General features: G+C 44.7%; 2 protein-coding genes across 2 annotated transcripts; one reads left to right on the top strand and one right to left on the bottom strand.

Moving 5' to 3' along the window:
* Nucleotides 1-3947: 3947 nt before the first annotated feature.
* Nucleotides 3948-12528, top strand: LOC136511767 (DUF21 domain-containing protein At4g14240-like). The gene is made up of 13 exons (XM_066505799.1): nt 3948-4308; nt 5469-5545; nt 6194-6277; nt 6354-6467; nt 7946-8032; nt 8114-8185; nt 8779-8846; nt 10293-10380; nt 10458-10531; nt 10696-11035; nt 11121-11167; nt 11265-11346; nt 12108-12528. The coding sequence occupies exons 1-13, from the start codon at nt 4002-4004 to the stop codon at nt 12234-12236; spliced, it is 1569 nt and encodes a 522-aa protein (XP_066361896.1). The 5' UTR covers nt 3948-4001; the 3' UTR covers nt 12237-12528.
* Nucleotides 12529-17086: 4558 nt separating this feature from the next.
* LOC136512528 (uncharacterized) lies at nt 17087-19458 on the bottom strand. The gene has a single exon (XM_066506489.1). The coding sequence runs from the start codon at nt 19262-19264 to the stop codon at nt 17495-17497; it is 1770 nt and encodes a 589-aa protein (XP_066362586.1). The 5' UTR covers nt 19265-19458; the 3' UTR covers nt 17087-17494.
* Between the last annotated feature and the right edge of the window lie 265 nt (nt 19459-19723).

Consider the following 19723-nt stretch of genomic DNA (forward strand, 5'->3'; position numbering starts at 1 on the left):
TGTCCCAAAGAAAGTTGGTGAGCGTGAGTTCCTATTTTGCTGATAGGTGTGCACTGATGGTTGTCGTTTTTTAGGGATCACCGGTGCCCAGGTCGATTTGCTTGACGTCGGCTTCTTTTGGTGGTGCTAGGATGCTTGGATTTTTAGCCGGTATCTCTAGTTCTTCTTGGCTTATTTCTACGGCAATAGTGGCTATTTCTTTTCTTCCATCGTTTGTCTGTGCTTTTGCTGTAATTTGAATTGTCTGAACATCATAGTCAAATGCGCACTTTAAATCACTCCGAAGAGAAAGAACACCGTTAGGCCCTGGCATCTTAAGCAATAGGTACGGATAATGTGGTATCGCCATGAATTTCGTTAGTGCTAGGCGTCCAAGGATTGCGTGATATAATGAATCGAAGTCCGCGACTTCAAACTTGATGAACTCTATGTGGTAGTTCGAGGGAGTCCCAAAAGTAATCGGTAGAGTGATTTGTCCAAGTGGCATTGCTACCTTGCCGGGTACTATGCCATAAAAATGTGTGCTTGTTGGTGTGATCATCCCGGCGAGTTGTAGTCCCATCTTCCTTAGAGTTTCTAAAAAAATTATGTTGAGTCCGGCTCCTCTGTCGATTAGTACTTTCGTAACAGTCATACCAGCAATGGTTGGATCTATAACCAGTGAGTAATGGCCTGCATTTCCTACGCTGGCCCATTGGTCTTCTCTTGAAAATTGGATTGGATACTCTGACCAATTAAGATATCTTAGTGTAGCAGGTTCTGCTACCATGATGGTTCGTAACGCTAGTTTTTCTTGATGTTTGCTTCTGAAATCTGGAACCCCGGCAAAGATTACTGCTACTATCCCTCTGGATTTTTGGAATCCCTTGTCTTCATGGTTGTCTCCTTTTTTCTGATTGTCTTCTTTATTGTTTCCCTTGCTATCTTTTCTAGTGTATCTTTCGTTTAAGGTGTAGCAATTTCCGATGGTGTGCTTTCCATTGGGGTGCAAGGGGCAACGTATGTTCTCAATATCGTCATACCTTCTAGGCTTGGTAAATTTCTTTGATTTGTTAGCCATTGCTACTGTGTTGTCTGGACCACGCTTTCTCTCCTGATGTCTGTTGTTTCGAGGATTTTGCCTGTCCAGGTTGTCTCTGTTGTTTCTATCCAGGAATCTTTCTCGTGTCTTCTCCTCTGCAGTAATCATCTTTTCCACTGTCCATCTGAATTCTTCGTTGTTTCTTAGATTTTCTTTGCAGAAGTCTTGAAATTGCCACCTAGCCATGATTCCGTGAGAAAAAGCTTTGATTACTTCTCGTTGTGTGATGTCATGTACTTGAGCTCGTAGTTCGCCAAATCGTCGATAATAATTTTTGAGACTTTCACCTCCTTTCTGCTTGAGTCCTTTTAACTCTGCGTGGGTGATTGGGTGTGTAATAATACCCATGAAATTTTCACAGAAAGCTCTTTGCAAGTCCTCCCAATTTCTGATTGATCTTGGATTCAATTTGTCAAACCATTGAAGTGGTATGGTTTCTAGGGCCATGGAAAAGAACAAGGTTTTGATGTCATCGTCTCCTCCAGCCAATTCAATCGATTGCGAGTAAATCCTGAGCCATTGCTTTGGTTCGATCTTGCCGTCATACTTGGAGTGGTTGGATGGCTTGAACTTGTGAGGTAGTCATATTAAAGCAAGTCTGTTTGCGAAACAAAGGAATCTATCGTGCGTTCCGACTTCTGTGTATTCTGATTCGGCGCCCCATTCTTACCAACTGTCGTCTTGGTGAGAGTAGTTCTGTGTGGCTGTCCGAGTAGGTGCTTTGCTTCTATCCTTTCTTGGTTGTTCGACTCGGTTGTTTTGACTATGATTTCTTTGACTCTCTCCGTTGTGACTTTCACTTGGTCCAAGTCTTTCAAAAGCGGACTTCCTTTGATTTTGATCTTCCTATTCATGAGATGTTGCCCTTCCGTCGTGCGTCCTAAGGACTGTTGATCGGAGAAAGTCCCGAAGCTGTTCTTGTTTTTCATTGGGATATGAGGTCGCCCTGAGTTCTTCTAGTGCTTCTCGGATCTTATCACAGGGTGTATTCGCTGCTCGTCCTTCTTCGACCTCTCGCTCTGATTTTCTTCTGTTGTACTCGGCTAGATCTGACTCATATTTGATCCAAGTGTCCTTTCACTGCTTAGCACGGCGTTAACGTCCTTGTTTCAATTTGTTCTTTCTTTCTCTCGCTTGTCTCTGACTCTCAGTCTCACCATCGTGCCCCTGGATAAATGGTGATATGTTGAATTTAGATTCATCTGAAGACCTAACGTCGGGTACTTCGGGGGGGATCAATGGTGATCGAGGACGGCGAATCATGAATACTTCTCTAGCGTGAGTTGTTCAATCATCGTCGTTGATTTCCGTACTGCCAGAGCTGTTGAAAACTTCAGTAGAGATTTCAAGGTCACAGATCGAATCTCCTTCTTGGTAGGGTAGAGTTGCTTTTATTGTATCGTCGACTAGTTGGGTGCCGTCATCCTCAGGAATGGTACCTGGCCAGTGAACGATGCAGTCTTGAGATGTTATGGTTAAAACGAGATCTTCCTAGGCTCCTTTCAGCGGCATTCTAAGCACGGGATAGGTGGATCCTTCGGGCCATGTCTGATAAGATGTTGCCATATTGTGGAGTCTGAACGAAAGAGGATCCGACTTCTTTAAAGTTCTCTGAGTGCACTCTGAGTAGTATTCTTGATAGGTTGACGTCATGTTCTGGAGCTTTGTTAGAAAAGAACTCGGTTTTCCGAAAGAACTCGGATAAGACTTCGTCTCGGAAGCGAAACTTGAGTTTGAATCGGATGCGTGAAGTCGCGGAATCCGAGTTGGATTGGACATTACGAGCTGTGTGAATCTTCCGGCAAGCTGATCTGTCGTTGTCGCCGAAATGGTAAAGTCCTGATGATGATCTGAATCTTCGAGGTGACGGCCTTGGAGTTTGCCGTCGTCACCTGCCTCGCAGATCCATGAACCGAAGATAAAGGTTGATCCCGTCGAGAAGATCATGTTGTCGAGGTCCGTCGAGCTCCCGAGTGTAAATTCGCCGAAAGCCCCTACCTGGCGCGTCAGCTGTCGATGTTTGACCACCGATAGGCTGTCACGGGGGTACCCAGGGTACTATGTTCGGACTTCAGCGTATGCGGAACTCGACGGTTAACGCAAGAGACAGTTGATTTATCCTGGTTCGGGTCCTCGATCGTGATCGAGTAATAGCCCTACGTCCAGTCGACGTTAGCCTTTACGTTGGATTGATCTTAAAGTGTTATGTTGTACAATTGTTCTCTGAACCCCCGATCCAAGGAGTCCTGTCCTCCTTTATATAGTCAGGAGACCAGAGTCCTAGTCGGTTTACAATGAGAGTTTTTCCTAATAAGATTACAGAATAATATTACTTCTAAGATTACAGGAGAAGAATCCTAGTTAAGCTAGTTTGTATTCCTTCCTTGCGGGATATCCCGTGGGTCGCGCACTGACAGTGAGTGTATCTATATTGTATTTTGAAAACAATTTCTTGATAGAAAACTATGGTTCAATTGATGTTCGCAATATGTAAAAGTAGGCATTTTTATGACAACATTTTCCGTTACACGGAAGACAGCTAACTGCAATGCATGGTCACAGTCGCATCATTATTATCAATCGATGCCATCATAAAGCCTACTTTTCCACATGCCCCTTTTGTAAGCTCAAACGCAGCTGTGTGCCATTGCGAGCACGACGCAGCGAGCACGACGGCGTCCAAACTCTGAACGCCAACGACGAGTCGCCGTTACACCGACGTGGCGACCCCCGAGCGGTCCGATCGACCGCCAGCCCCCAGTCTGGCCGCGGTCGCATCCAGCGGCCACCACGCTGCGCCATCTTGTTCTCGTCCTCCCTAAACGCCCCTTCCTGGACGGCTGGACCTGCTTATACGGTGCCCCCGCATCGGGCCGTGGGAGGCGGGCTCTGTTTCTGACTCATCCATCGGCCGAGGGCGATGGCGGCGGCGGCGGGGAGGGCGCGGGCGGTGAGCCTGGCGGCGGCGGTGCGCGTGGTGGCGGCGACGGCGCGGCCGGCGTCGAGCGCAGCCGCGGCGGCGGGAGTGGGTGCGGTGGCGTTGATCGTGCAGGGGGAGGACACGGCCTTCGGGTCGCTGGAGTGGTGGGCGTACGCGGGCATCTCCTGCTTCCTCGTGCTCTTCGCCGGGATCATGTCCGGGCTCACACTGGGGCTCATGTCGCTCGGCCTCGTCGAGCTGGAGATCCTCCAACGCAGCGGCACCGACGCCGAGAAGGCTCAGGCTGGTCCGATCCGAACCCCTATCCATTCCCTGCTGTTACCTCGTTGTGCTCGATCTGGTTGTGTCCTATGAGCGGGTTTGTTATATTGGTAGTGGGATCACTGTAGTGGCTTGTTACATTAGGGAATGGGGATGAGAGCGTTATATACTCATCGTATTCTCAAGTGTCTCTGCAATTTTGAACATTAGAGCGTCTTTGGTGTATGTGGTGAATTTTATCTGTCCCCTACCGTAAGTCTGCTAGATTTTGCAGGTAGCTGTAATGACAGTGAGGGTAAAACGTGATGCTAATGTTGACATATTGTTTACATACAGAAGTGTTTGGAAAGGAAAGTAGAACAAACAAAAAAAAGGTCTTAGTCAGGAATAAGAAAAGGCAGTTTGGATGGGATTCGTTCTTTTCAAAGATTCACCTCTTTCTGGTGAGATATGAAATGAATCAAATGATACATCAGATAAGTGGGAAGTGGAAGTATAGAATGCAATGGACAATCATGAAAAGTAATCACTCTGGAGTTCCTGGATCTGCCATGTTTGTTTACTGGGGTAGCGTGCACTTCTGGTTTTGTCTGACACTCTTACCTGATAATCACCAGAGTTGTTTAGTTAGGGCGCGTTTAGATGCAAAAATTTTTGGGTTTTGGCTACTGTAGCACTTTCGTTTGTATTTGGCAATTAGTGTCTAATTATGGACTAATTAGGTTCGAAAGTTTCGTCTCGCGATTTCTCACCCAACTGTGCAATTAGTTTTTTTTTCGTCTACATTTAGTACTCCATGCATGTGCCGCAAGATTCGATGTGATGGGTACTGCGCAAAAAATTTTGGGAACTAAACATGCCCTTACTAAAGGAAATGGCATATCTGGGCATCTCAGTTTTTTATCAGTTCATCCAATCCATATGTTAGCAATGTTAATTTTAAATATGGCAATAATTCTGCTTAGTCACTTTGACGAGCTACACATTGCCTCTCTTAGCATCTTGAGCAATGATTCTGCTTAGTCATTTTGACTGGTACACATTGCCTCTTTTAGCATCTCATTTTTAGTTAACAGCAGTCTATCGCTGTTCACTGTTGAAGTCCAGCTCAATTGTTGTATTTTCCCTTTGATTGATGCTTCGGCTGCCCCTCATGTTTTGTTTTATTTACCTTGTTTGCTGCAGCTACCATCCTTCCGGTTGTTCAAAAGCAACACCAGCTTCTTGTCACCCTGTTGTTGTGTAATGCTGCTGCCATGGAGGTAGAGTATTTGGATTGCAGTCATATCATTATCACACAATTTTGTACTCTAGAAGTGCATACATTTGCTAAAAAAATGTATGGTAATATCAGAATTTCTGTTTGAAGCTTCTAATGAATTATTCCGGCATCAACACTTTGACCTTTTAACTCATTATTGGGAGAGAGGCACAGTGTTCTGAAGTTGTGCCTATCTGTTCAACATTTTTTTGGCACCATATCACCATGATTTCTTGTGATCCTGTTTGTGGTTATCTTACATTTTGGAAACTAGTAATTGATGAAGTTTAGATAAGATAGAGTATGGCACCTATTGCATTCACTATATAAGCTTATTTCTCCCTGTTGCTACTAGTTTCTTTCATCATCCAACTGCAGCATGGTCAGTTGTGTTAGTCCAACTTTATCGTTATTGGTGCATATATATCTGATCACTATTATTTGCTGTATCCTAAATCTACTATCAAGCTTCTCATATGAGTGTTCTTTCACTCAGTTGACACTCATGTACCCTTATTTCTTTTCTTATTCTGTATTCTAAAGTCATTGATAGGTAGGGCATAGGTCACATATTTTTTTATGATATCTTTTGCACCCTATTTTGTTTTAACCATTGACTTTTATGTTTACCTCGTTGCGACCTTTGCAGGCACTTCCTATATTTCTTGACAGAATGTTTCATCCTGTTGTTGCTGTAATATTGTCAGTGACATTTGTTCTTGCCTTTGGAGAGGTATTGATCTGATGTCCAAAATTTACTATTTGCTCATTGTGTGGTTTGACTGATAGTGTAGTGTTTTGACGCCCAGGTTATACCACAAGCAATCTGTACCAGATATGGTCTGGCAGTGGGTGCTAACTTTGTATGGCTCGTACGCATTCTCATGGTCATCTGCTATCCAATTTCTTACCCTATTGGGAAGGTAAATCAACAAAATTGCATGATTCATTTCTAAGTGCCCACTATACTGTAATTCTCTATGCTCTCCTGTCATGGCATATATTTTGAAATTTTGTGAATTGCATTATGACTGAGCTTTCACTTCAGAGTCATCTTTTTGTTCAGTTGTATGGCTTAGCTGATGTACTAGTTACAGACTGATATTTTGGTTTCGGCTGTTCTTGAAAACTCCAGTAACTTGCATGTGAGATATTTGATGACCTATAGGCCTCACAGCTAAAGCTAGTTTAATTTTTGTTATTTATCTTCTATTCAAGCAAAATTTCAACATTGCCAGTTTCTATATGGTATTAAATATGTTTAATACTCTCAGAAAAAAAGGAATTTTTTTTAGTAGTTACTACACACTGGAAGCAGTGCTATTTTACCTCCAAGGAAAATGAGTTAACACAAACTTCGAACATAGGAAAGGTGCTAGTTGATGTATTTATACAAATAATTCACTAGGTGGTGCATTTATTGAATATTCAATACAAATTCCACACTTTTATTTCCTTCTAATAGAAGTTACTTTCTCCTTATGTTGATATGTATTCCTGATTTGTTGTCTGTTTCTGTTGGTAAGTATCAATTTACTGATTCCTCAAAAAAGTATCAATCTACTGATCTTGGTTCTTGAAAAGGAACATGATCTTTTTATAGGAGCCATAAAAAATATGATATTGTTTTGTAGAACATTCAGCACTCTATAAACTGTTTCATATTTTTCAGATTTAATTGATGCTTAAATGATCAGTGAACCCTTTCTTTGTAACTTGTAACCTTATCACATGTCATCATGTTGTAATCATCAAACAGTGCATGCTAATTCTCACTTCTCACTTCCTTTTTCATATTGAACAGTTGCATGTGCGATTTTCTTTTGCTACCTTTTGTCAAGCTTATTAGCCTATATTGTGAACTGCATTTTATCAAGTGATGATACTATCTTACATACTGGCCCGCAGCACAGGTGTAACTGGAAGTTCTATCTTAAAACTTTATATTAACTTAGAGTTAGCTGATAGAAGCTTGATATCTCCTTTTGTGTAGCAGGTATCGACCTTTTGTTACTAAAGGCACTTGTGATAAGTTGCCCTTCTACTATAATACTACATGCTAAGTTCCTGTCATTGAAATCTGCATTTAATTTCTTATACAAATATGACTTAACGCAGATTCTAGCATGATGTGGCAACCTCATTGAGGTCAAATATCAATTTTACTAAATCGAGTGGCTGTCTGTACTCTGATTTATGTAGACGTTAATATAGTATATGTCTGTGTGTTTAGTAAAAGATGACTTGATTGCATATTCTGTAACATGTGCATCTTTGGATTTTTAACATATGCATCTTTGGATTTTTTTTTCATTCAATAATCCTTTGTTTATTTCTTTTTACTTGATTTATGGTCTATTGATTGGTTGCTGAAGTTATTGAAAACTGCCTTTCTCCTCAGATCCTGGACTGTGCTCTTGGGCACAATGAGTCTGCACTTTTTAGGCGAGCTCAGTTGAAAGCTCTAGTTTCAATCCATAGCAAAGAGGTAACATTATCATATCACTCTGCTTTAGAAGTTTTCATGTTCACCAGGGTTATGTCATAGTTAGAGCTTCTACCATAACAGGCTGGCAAGGGTGGAGAGCTCACCCATGATGAGACTACAATCATAAGTGGAGCCTTGGACCTGACCGAAAAGGTGTACATCATCTTCGTAATATGTGGCCTATTTTTCTTTTCCCAATAAAAAAGTAATGCTTATTTCTCAAGGGAACATTGGTCCAAATGAAGTTGGTAACTTGGTATAAATCCAGAAGCTAGTACACTTGTTATTGTGGAAAATGGTTGTTTCTTTGGGATGAATTTGGTGGTATTAGAAAAAATGCGTTATAATTCTCTTGTCTTTTATATGCTACCTCTCAATAATAAACTAGGATATGTACCAGTATCCTGTTTTAGACTTGTATTTGTTTCATTCTCAATATCTCCTATTTTTGTTTATAAGCAAGCATACAAGGGTTTCCAATTCACTGCTATGGTGCTCAACTAGAGATGGTTTAACGCATGTTGCAGTTTTTGTGCAAATAAACAACTTGCAAGTTTCCTTGATGAGTTTGGTACAAGGTTCAATTTCATATATGTGCTGTGCTTAGAAAGCAAAGTGACATGGTGATTCAGGTTTTGCAGCACCTTGTACACTGATGAAAAGTTCGCTTAATTTGGCTGACAATTACAGAACCTTAAATGCATCTAGTTGAATTTGGCAGGAATCTTATTACTCTCTGTGTGCAGACTGCTGCAGAAGCTATGACACCTATTGAGTCAACTTTCTCACTAGATGTGGATTCCAAGTTGGACTGGTAATAATACATGCCCGCTTATTAAACCACAACTCATGCTCATGTTCCTTATTATTGATCTTAATTCATTTTCTCTATGCTATGCTCTTATTTTGTTCTGTTATTCGTTTCTGTTTTACTGCATTGCTATTCCCTATTGACATAAATCTGTGTGTATAATTTTAGTACTTCTAGTTAGGGCACTGTAGTGAAGGTTAGGGTTGTGATCGTAGTACATAAGGATTGATGCCACTCATTTTTTGTGTTATCCAACATTTTTTTTCTTGGAGGCAGAGTCAAGACAGATAGTGGCATGGTGCCAGATAATCACTTGGCCCTCCCATACTCCCTCTAGACAGCTTTATAAGGCGTTCTCCGGTTTTTCACACAGGCAGGTTTATAAGGCATGGCACCTTGAACAAGACGCTCGTCACTTTGTATTCCAGCGGCAGTAAATACACGTGATTAGACCATACACTTGGGAACCAATCGTTGGCTTCATGCATGCATTAAATACAATCTTCTAGGATTTTTCCCGTCAAAACGTTTGCTATATGCATGTACTAATGGCGCGCACAGCTTCCCACCGTTCTCCTTGGTATCTGGTATTTCCTCCGTTGCGCCTTAGAAAGCTGCCCGGAGGGAGTATTTGTTAACTGTTATGCAAACTTTCGGTCAACAACAACAACAAAGCTTAGTCCTGCAGAAGTTGGGGTAGGCCGGTAGGCTAGAGCTGAAACCCAACATGAGCCACTAACAAGAAGGGAAAAGAAAGAAGAAAGGAAACAAATATATACAGATGGACAGAAATTCTGCACTCCGTTTGCATCCCAACATGGTATATTATGCAGTAGGGGTGCAATTGGAGTGATCTTGGAGATACTGATTGCTAAGATGTTGAACAGAGGACATGCAGTATTTTCTACCGGCTTATATGTGTCAATTGCCTATCATTATTATGTGCTTAAGTGCAATTACAATAGGTTTCTTTCATTCCTTAGAATATTCATCACTTGGACACCTCCAAACAAATATCACTCATCTGATATCCTATCTCATATTTTCCAGAGTCTGTGTCACACATTTAGTTCTGGATAACCATTTGTCTACCTATGTTGGTCGTGCGGGCAGAAATTATCTGTTCCATGTGCTTAAGTTTTTTTTAAAGGTTGAAATGAGCACTTGACATGACTAGCACCTATATGGTTCTATCTTGTACTTTCTGATATATATTAGCAACTTGCAAGCCCATTATGTAGTACCTGATAGGTGTTTCTTTGTACATTTGCAAAGCGAAACTTAAAATATGCTAGATTCTGATGTTTCATGTGATAATAGACATTTATGCACAGTATATATCCATAGCGTTATGTTATTCGTATTTTGTCAATAGAAACTCTTGTTGTTGTTGTTGTTGTAGAAACTCTTGTAAACGACAACAGTCTATCGGTTTATTTGTTTTCACAGGGAAGCAATTGGGAAAATTCTTGCCCGTGGTCACAGTCGTGTTCCTGTATACTCAGGAAACCCTAAAAACATCATCGGTCTCCTATTGGTAAGATTCATTGATGCTGTTGATTGTTATCCAGTGATTTTGTTTCCTTAACTAACAAAACGTTTTGAACTTAATAGGTTAAGAGTCTTTTGACTGTTCGTGCTGAAACGGAGACGCCAGTTAGTGCTGTTTCAATTAGAAGGATTCCAAGGTACACCCTTCATATGTTGGATTATATTCTTGCTCTAGATCTTTATCTCTCAGTATGTGATACCATGCTCCGGTGGTGGAGTTTTGAAATATTTTCTTTGCTGTATCATGCCTGTAAGCTAACCTGTTTCCTCCCTGACAAATATTTGATCAATCCTTTTCCAGGGTTCCTTCAGACATGCCTTTGTATGATATACTCAACGAGTTTCAGAAAGGAAGTAGTCATATGGCTGCTGTTGTGAAGGCTAAACCCAAAACTGAACCACTCCCTGATAAAACTGAACCAGATAGGGAAGCAGTTGGGCCAGCACAGTTGACTGTTCCCTTGTTATCTAATGCTGAAGAAAGTGCAGACAATGTGGTTGTGGATATCGAAAGACCACATAACAGGCAGGTTAATGGAAACCCAGCATCAAACACAGTGCCTAGGTCATCAGAGGATATTGAGGACGGTGAGGTCGTTGGTATCATCACACTTGAAGATGTATTTGAAGAACTCCTACAGGTAAGTTGTAAAAATGTATTATTCCTCGGGGAGGTGGTTTTATCCTTTTATGTGATGTCTCGGTTCAAGTTCTTTTCTTTTGCAGGAGGAAATAGTGGATGAGACTGATGAATATGTTGATGTTCATAAAAGGTATGCCTCAACTTCAAATATACTAGTATTCTTCTGCCACTCTTCAACTTCTGCTAAGTAGAAAGCAACTAATTCTCACAATCTCACTCCCTTACAGGATCCGAGTAGCTGCTGCTGCTGCTGCATCATCGGTTGCAAGGGCTCCATCTGTTAGGAGATTAACAGGCCAAAAGGCTGCAGTAAGTACAACTTTTCTGGTACAGTTATATAAAATACGACCCATGCAGGCTGTAAAATAATAGTTTGGTATCTGGCATTCGTAGTATTAGTGCCAGTTTGTCATCATGGTGTTAAAACTTGATTAAAAATTTTTGAAGATGTGAGTCCTTGGTTTGGGTACCAGACAACCACCTGAGCCATCTATTGCAGTGTTGGATGCTAGTTGTTCCTGTCCAAAGATTTAGTTTCCTCCCTTCCGTTATTATAAATTAAGTTATCAAAGTTGGTTCGACCTGTTAAATGTTCATCCTCTAGGAAATTAAACAGCAGATCTGATGGGCAAATTTGACCTTGAATTGACTTCTTGACCAACAAAATCAACACATTCAAATCGAGTTTTAAGTTCAGCTTCTAGATAGCTTATAGGCTTTGTGGGTTCTTTGAAGGTGACACAAAAAATGCTCATCTGTTTGTTGATGGTTTTGCTCTGCTCATTAATCTCTTCCCCCATATTCTTTTTACACAGTATTTATTGACTACATAGGAAGCTGACAGTAATTTCATATATTTCTTGTAATGTATTTTTATAATAAATAATATATATCCTTGGTTACTTAAGAAATCACATGTTAAATGAACTGTCGATAATAGTCTCTTGGCTCGAAACTTGTAGACCAGCAGAATATCCACTGGAGATGCTTTCTTATACGGCTGGATATTCTTTGTATACTTACTACTTGCATAATGAATTACTAAATAATTAACCCTGTTGATTTTGTAGAACCTTCAGGGAGCACAGAATCGCCAAGGACAGCAGCCTCCTGGAATTCTCAAGAAACCCACTGACGGTGATTCAAACCCATCAAAACAAGTGAACCTTGTGGAACCTCTTCTGGAAAAGAGGAGGTAACTCTAAAATGCGTCGAGCAACATAGCCGATAAAACGCGCGGAATCAAGCTGGAAGAGCCTATGGTTCTTGCTATATTATAGCAAGAGGTACATACAGATGAACTCATTGTTGTAAATTCCAACAGGAGCGATGTGCTTTTGGTGCCATGGACATTAGTGTTGAATTCTCTCTTTTCCGCCTCTCCCTTTTTAGTTATGGATTTCGAAAGTAGAAATAGCCACTTTTGAATCTGTTTATGACCGCTCACCTGCAGAAGCAACTGCTTTTATATATATGCTTGAAATTCGTAGATTCCTAGGCTTTATAGTTATTCATAAGATGTTTTTTGATCGAAACGGACATGCTCGTAGTGTGAACCAGTCGAGAATACCTTGTTGCTGTATTTTTCTTAGGAAAAGGCTATTCCACGTGGACCACATTGGATGGTAGCTTGCATCTAACGCGGCGCCTCATGATCGTAGGACACTTGGGGACCTTGGCTGCGAAGAAACCTTTAGCTAAGACGTCAAGTTTCGTTGACTCAGAGCCTTGACTCGTCCGTGCACTACATATATAAGGAAAGACGAAATCGATGAGGCACAATTCCAAATCCCTATACTCAGCCACCGAAAACCAACACGATGTATTAGCGAAGAAGCCCATCTGAATTCGAGCCAGACGCCAGAAAACCTTTCCAAAAATAATGTAGCCCCCCTCATAAATTCTTCCCGTGAGTTGACCAGGCGTTTCTCCGGCGTGGTGGTGGCGATGGCACCCTCGGCGATGTGCTGGTGCAGCCACTGCGGCGCTGTCCGCCGCCTCCGGGCAGAGGGCGAGTTCGCGTCCTGCGCGGCGTGCGGCAGGGTCCTCCTGGACCTGCAGCTGCAGAAGGATGCGGTGGCGACTCCACTTCATGGCAGCTGCGGCGGCGCCAGAGGACGGCTCAAGACGGCGCACGTTACCGCATGAATCAAATGAAGAAGATATGATCTCGCGGTTAATTTTTGTTGTTGTTTTAGCTTTTTACAATCTGAAGTCAAAACATTGCTACCCTTCTTCAATTGCATCGTTAACTAAGGCCCTGTTTGTTTCCACGTTTGAGCGCATCTACGATTGGCAGAAGCTGATAATCTCACCGAACAGGTCGTGACGGTGGGGTGAACGCGAACGCGCGTTCACGTTGGAGGCTCGCCGGCAACGGTGCGTGAAACGCGAGCCCATCGTCGCGATTTGGAAAACGCAACGCTAGAGGCTCTCCGGCAACGGTGCGCGAAACGCGAGCCCAGCTCCAAGATTTGGAAAATGCCCACTCATTTTCCCTGCCCTTTTCTCCTCCTATGCGCTCGTCCCCTTCTCCTTCCGGTGCGGGTGCCGCACCGCCGCCTCCCTTCACCCTCAACGCCTCCCTCTGGCCCGGTCGCCGTCTTCCCTAGGCCAGATTCGCCGGAGGCGGGCAGGACCCTACCGGATCTGGCCGTCGGTGGCCTCCACGACCGCACCCCTCCGTACCGGTGGTTCCCTCCCCCACCGCAAGGCTCCAGAGCTCCAGGACTCCGGCCCGCCGCCCACCGGATCTCCAGAGCCTCTCGGCGGATCTCTGACCTCCAGGACGCCGGATCTCTAGACGCTCCGGTCGGCCACCAACAAGGCTCCAGGTTACGGCGCCACCCCCTCCGTCCGCTCGAGCCGCTCGGCGGCGCCGCCCCTCCCCTCCGCACGAGCCGTCGACAGTTCGTGTCTGCACGCGTCCCTTCCCTACGCGAGCGCCGATGCATCCCTCCCCTCGGCGAGATAATCAAGAGTGCCATAATCTGGGTTGCCAAACACCCTGAAATGGATTCTTACAAAAGCCTGCTTTTTAATAAGTTTGCTTATCAAATGAGCGAGATTCAGACAAGTTGAAACAAACCGGGCCTAACTTGCTTTCCCATCCAAACCACCTATAGTTTAGAGAAGAATAATTGAAGGCAAGATGATAGTTTATATCTATTCTCTCTACGGAAATCTAAAATATAATGTAACAGAGGTCTACTCTAGTTACCTCTATTTTAGACTATAAGGAATTCTCTATATCCTTCTTAATGGAGAAATAGAGATGGTGTGCTCCCCACGACCACACCGCTGCGGCGTGCTCGTCGCGCGAGGCCGCACCATCCGACTGCTGCTATCGCCTCCATCGTGGGCACCGCGTGCGCTCTATCGCCGGGGGCCACACAGCCGCGTTTAGGCTCCCCTTAAAATGTCCTTTTGTACTTTGGTTTAGTTGTAAAAATAATAACCAACTGCGCGTAAACACTTGCAATTCAAGCTAGAGACGGGACTCGCAAGCACTATGAACCTATTTTGACCCTGAGAAAGCTTTCTGGTCAAGATAGCAATCCTATGTGTCTATTTTTTATGGCCTGGGGTTGGAGACAAAGTTGCCTGCCGAGATAGCCACCAACTAAATAGGCTCTCTTTATCGTCCCCTGTCAGACTAACACATGAATTGCGCTATCGACGTTGTGATATCTCATCTCGGTAGATCAGTGCCAAGAAAATTTGGTTTGTGCATTGGCGTTGTTCATGTCACCCACGCTATGTTGCCTATTACCACGTGACAAAATGGCTTAGTAAGGGCAGTCCTAATGGTGCATTGATGATGGTTTCTATCCTCATTAAATAACTTGCCACGTAGGCAAAATGCTGATATGACAACGTAATTAATGAAGAAAGAGAGCAAAAATCGTAGACCTGGTTTCTTCATGAAGAAACCAGGTCTACTCTTGACCCAATGCACCAAGAAACCATGAAATCGCCATTGGAGAGAAACCACCAGTTTCTAGGGAGTTCGTGTTGCACTCCCATTGGAGAAAAAGATAGAGTTGGGAGAGAGAAATAGAAAATAGTTATTACTCATAGAAACCATGGGTTGAAAAGCAGTACTTTTTTGGTGCGATATCCTATGTTATAGAAACTACTAGTTTCTTTCATCGGAACTGCCCTAAGGTAGAAAGGGTGCTCTCTCACTTCCCGAGGAGTCAAACAATGTTTTGACCAAATCTATATTAAATTTATAAATATTTATGACATCGAATAAATATTATTAGATTGATCATTTAATATATTTTCATACTGAATCTAATTAGAAAGGTTTGATCTATCTAAAATCTAGAATTATATATATACATTTTGGATGGATGGAGTATGACGCAAGACGGTCGTCTCCTCCTGGTCCTGCCCAGATCCGGCTAGGCGCTCGACGTTGGTGCCAATTCTCTCACTGTCCGTGCAACTATGCTAGTAGCAGCTTGCCAAAGCTTTTCAACTGCGGATTAAAAAAAAAGTTGCTTAAGGTAGTCCTGTACTAGAAAACTGGGAAATACACAGGGTTCACAATCATGTTTTTGGTCACTACTAAGGCCTTGTTTAGATTGTAAGTTTTTTTACTCTCTCTTCATCACATCAAATCTTTGGACACATGCATGGAGTATTAAATGTAGATAAAAAAATAACTAATTACATAGTTTGATTGTAAATTACGAGACGAATCTTTTGAGCCTAGTTAGACCATGATTGGACAATAATTGTCAAATACAAACGAAAGTGCTACAGTGTCAAATACTGATTCCTAACCCCAATCTAAACAAGGCCTAAGTCATAGCACTGGAAAGGTAAAAAAAAACAAGTCATAGCACTGGAACTAGTTCTTGCCCTTCTGAGACTAGACTGCAACTGGCACACAGCAAGCAGCCTGTTCGTTTGGCTGTGGCTTGTCGTAAATGATCGTAAATTTTTAGCCGGAACAGTATTTTTCTCTCACATAAACCAGCCAGCAGTACTTCTTCATGAACCAGCAACGATACGAACCAGCCAACCAAAAAGACTGAAGATTCGTGTTGGGGGCGGGTTACAACAAAGCATATCGATACCGCAGGCAATGCCTACCCGTCAGCTCAAATCATGCTCTTGGACGAAGCAAGACTGAACTGCACACAAAGCAAGACACCGGTTCATCTGGGCCTTGGATTGCAAGTTTTTTCATTCTCTTTCTATCGCATCAAATCTTTGGACACATGTATAGAGTATTAAATGTAGATGAAAAAAATAATTAATTACACAGTTTGATTGTAAATTACGAGACGAATTTTTTGAGCCTAGTTAGGCCATGATTGGACAATAATTGTCAAATACAAACGAAAGTGCTACAGTGCCAAATACTGATTCCTAACCTCAATCTAAACAAGACCCACCATTCTCCACTCATCACTGTTGCTTGACTCCAAACACCAAACGGGGACATGTGTGTAAACAACACCCGAAGATACGCCACCATGTGTGTTTGTTTTCTCCTCTACTTGCTTGTTTGCACCTTTAAGTCAGACAACGAATATTGAAACAAACTGAACAATACATTTACTGACTTTGTTTGGCAAACCAACTAATTGTTGGAAAATATGATGCTTTTGTTTGGGAATAATATGATGTTTTTAGCATGTTGCTAAGAGTACCCAACTTTAGATCAGAAAAGGCCCCTTTCCAGACTGTAAGACTGCGACGGCATCACGAAATTTAGAGTAGTAGTAACACATAAGCTTTACAATCACATTTCTTATCACTACTCTTTGCACTCAAAAAGTAATTCCACTGTCTGCCTTTTCTGCATATCACATGCCTTGCTTTATTTACCTAAAACACATCAAACTGGAGCACACAAAGAAACATCAGCAAACCACTCCAGCAGTTAACATTTCTATATTTGCATACCTGATAGTTGCAAGACAGACAATCACAAAGAACAATGAACAGAACTGAACATTAATAAGGAAGCAAACTAGCACCGAACAATATAGCGCTGGGAGGAATTTAGAGGAATCTGGATGAACTTGCGAGAGAGTGAACAGTGTTTTTCATCCACGCACAGTGAAATCCGGCTGGTTTTGTGAGCAGCCGAACGAGCCCATAACTGGACCGTACATAATTTTGTGCAGCACTAAATGTTCTCAAATAGTCATGCTATATATATTTACATGCGCCTGATTTTCACTCATCACTAGCTCTGACCGGACTCGATCTTCCTTGCTTGAGCAAGATCAGGCCAATACACTTAGCTGAGAGATCAAATGTTTTACCATACAAATTGCTCCAGCTAAACCTCGCCTTCTCTGCCTCCAGATTTACACACGTACTGCACTACCCAAGTGTCGATATCTCATCACCACAAATTCAGTTCCCTAACCATCCTATTTTAGTTTACACAATTGGAGCACCAGAAACTTGAACATGGAACCAGCAATTCTCATCCATTGCAGATGGCATTGAGGAGCACATGCCCCAGCATCAGGTCCACGAAGTACTGGTGCCCAATCTTGCCGTCCCGCCACACAAGCCTCGCTGGTGCACGCCCGTAGTGCACACCGTCATTGCAACGGTTGTCGTAGTGCCACGGGAATGTCATGTCGAAATTGTCGATCACTCCACCAGTGAGCACCCCGTACTGCCTCATCTTCTCAACGAGCACACCATTGAACGCCTCCATCTTGTTTGGATTGAATGCCAGGTCCCTAGCATAGCCCCCGGTGGCGATCGTCGTCCGGTAGAACACCCTTGGCACAGCGTGCCCACGAGCCCGGACTTTGGCCATGACTCCGGACCAGAACTGTGCTGCAAAATCCGCACCCTGCGCGTAGGCGCGGACGCTGGTCCAGTAGCAGCCATCATGCAGGCCAGAGTTCAGGACCACGAAGTCCGGGACACGATCACCGGACATGAAGTAGGACCGGATGAGCTGCCGGAAACCTCTGTTCCGAAGGGAATGCAAGCCGAGATAGTTCATGCTCATGTTCCAGTGGCCGTTGAAGATGCTCGTGATCCTCACAGTCTCTGCTCCGCCACTGGGATTGGTGAACACTGCATCGAACCGGCGCGTCACGGCAGACGTATCCGTGATGCCGAGGACGAAGGTGAGGAGGTTCCGGATGGTGTCGACATGGTTGGAGTCGCCCCAGAAGAAGAGCCACTTGCCGTCAAGGCACCGCCACGCCGCATCGGCCGCAAAGAGCTTGAAGGAGCAGTGCGCCGAATAAACCCAGCCGTTGCTCTCCAGCGCGCCGAGCGGCCCGTCGCACCACGGTGCCTCGCACGGGTGGTCCGGCTCCAGGCACCGGTACCGCCCCGCGGCGTCGACGTCGTCGCAGGTATCGTTCTTGGCGAGCCGCGTCCACCGTCCCGACCAGACATCGCGAGAGAAGTCCGCGGCGCGGCACGTCTCCAGCGCCGACAGGGACGCGTTATTGTCCGGCCGGAACAGGAGGGGGATACGGCGCAGCTCGGCGCGGTACTTGAACCTCGAGGAGGAGAACTTGAGCCCCTCGAAGCTGCGGAAGAGGAGGACGACGGTGAGGCGGAACTCCCCGACGGCGAAGCGCGGCGCGACCTGGAGGCGGAAGGAGTAGGAGCCGTCGCCGTGGTCGACGATGGGGGGCCGCGACTTCCAGGCGTCCCCGGAGAGGTCGACCTCGAAGTAGTCCCCGCCGAGGCAGCGGCGCTGCCCAGCCTCGTCCAGCGCCCAGAACGTGACCTCGTGGATCTGGCCCGCGCCGAGAGCGGTGGCCTCCCCGCTCGCCGCGGCGTCGTCGAGAACCCCGACGGAGATGTTCGCCGTGCGCGCGTCCCGGCACGGGGAGCCCCCGGGCGCGAGCCACCGCGCGAGTAGGTCGTCGGTGAAGTTGGGGCGGTCCGGCACGGAGAGCCACGAGAGCGCGTCGGTGCTGCCTCCGCCTCCAACGCCAACGCCGACGCCGATGTAATGCAGGTACTGCTGCCGCAGGCGGCGGTGCGCGCCGGCGCCGGTAAGGGAGGCGTCGGCGGCGAGGAGGAGGATGACGGCGAGGAAGGACGCGAGCGCGAGCTTGGCTGCGGAGGGGCCGGGCTTCTTGGGGTGGTGGTCGCCCCCGCCGCCGAAGCAGGAGGAGGTCTTGTTGTTGGGGTCGGCCCCGAGGTGTGGCTGCTTCTTGTTGTCCCCGGCGGCGAGGGATGGGTGGTGGGGCGCCGAGTGGGGCGGCGACATTGCCGGGCGGGGTTGCTGCTACTTGGGGCTAGGCGCGGTGTGGCCTCGCATGCGTCCGCGTGTGCGAGGGCGCTGCTCGCGCGGGGCGGCGACCAGGGGAACGCCAGCGGCCGAGGTTTTCGCTTGCCGCTTGGGTTTTTTTTTTGGGACTTGCTGCTCTGGACGACGCCGACACAGGTCAGGTCAGACTGGGCGTGATGATAAAGGCACACCAGAAATTCAATGCAATGTGTTTTTTGAGCAGTGTCTGATTGAAAAAAATAGGAATGTGTTTTACAGCAGTGTCTGATTGAAATTGAGGGCTGAACGATTACAGTTGGGCCTTGTTTAGATACCATTCAAATTCCAAGTTTTTTTACTCTCTCTTCGTCACATCAATTTTTAGTCGCTTGCATGGAGTATTAAATGTAGGTAAAAAAATAACTAATTACACAGTTTAGTTGGAAATCACGAGATGAA

Source organism: Miscanthus floridulus, chromosome 16 (genome assembly GCF_019320115.1).
Source record: "Miscanthus floridulus cultivar M001 chromosome 16, ASM1932011v1, whole genome shotgun sequence".
Lineage (NCBI taxonomy): Eukaryota > Viridiplantae > Streptophyta > Magnoliopsida > Poales > Poaceae > Miscanthus > Miscanthus floridulus.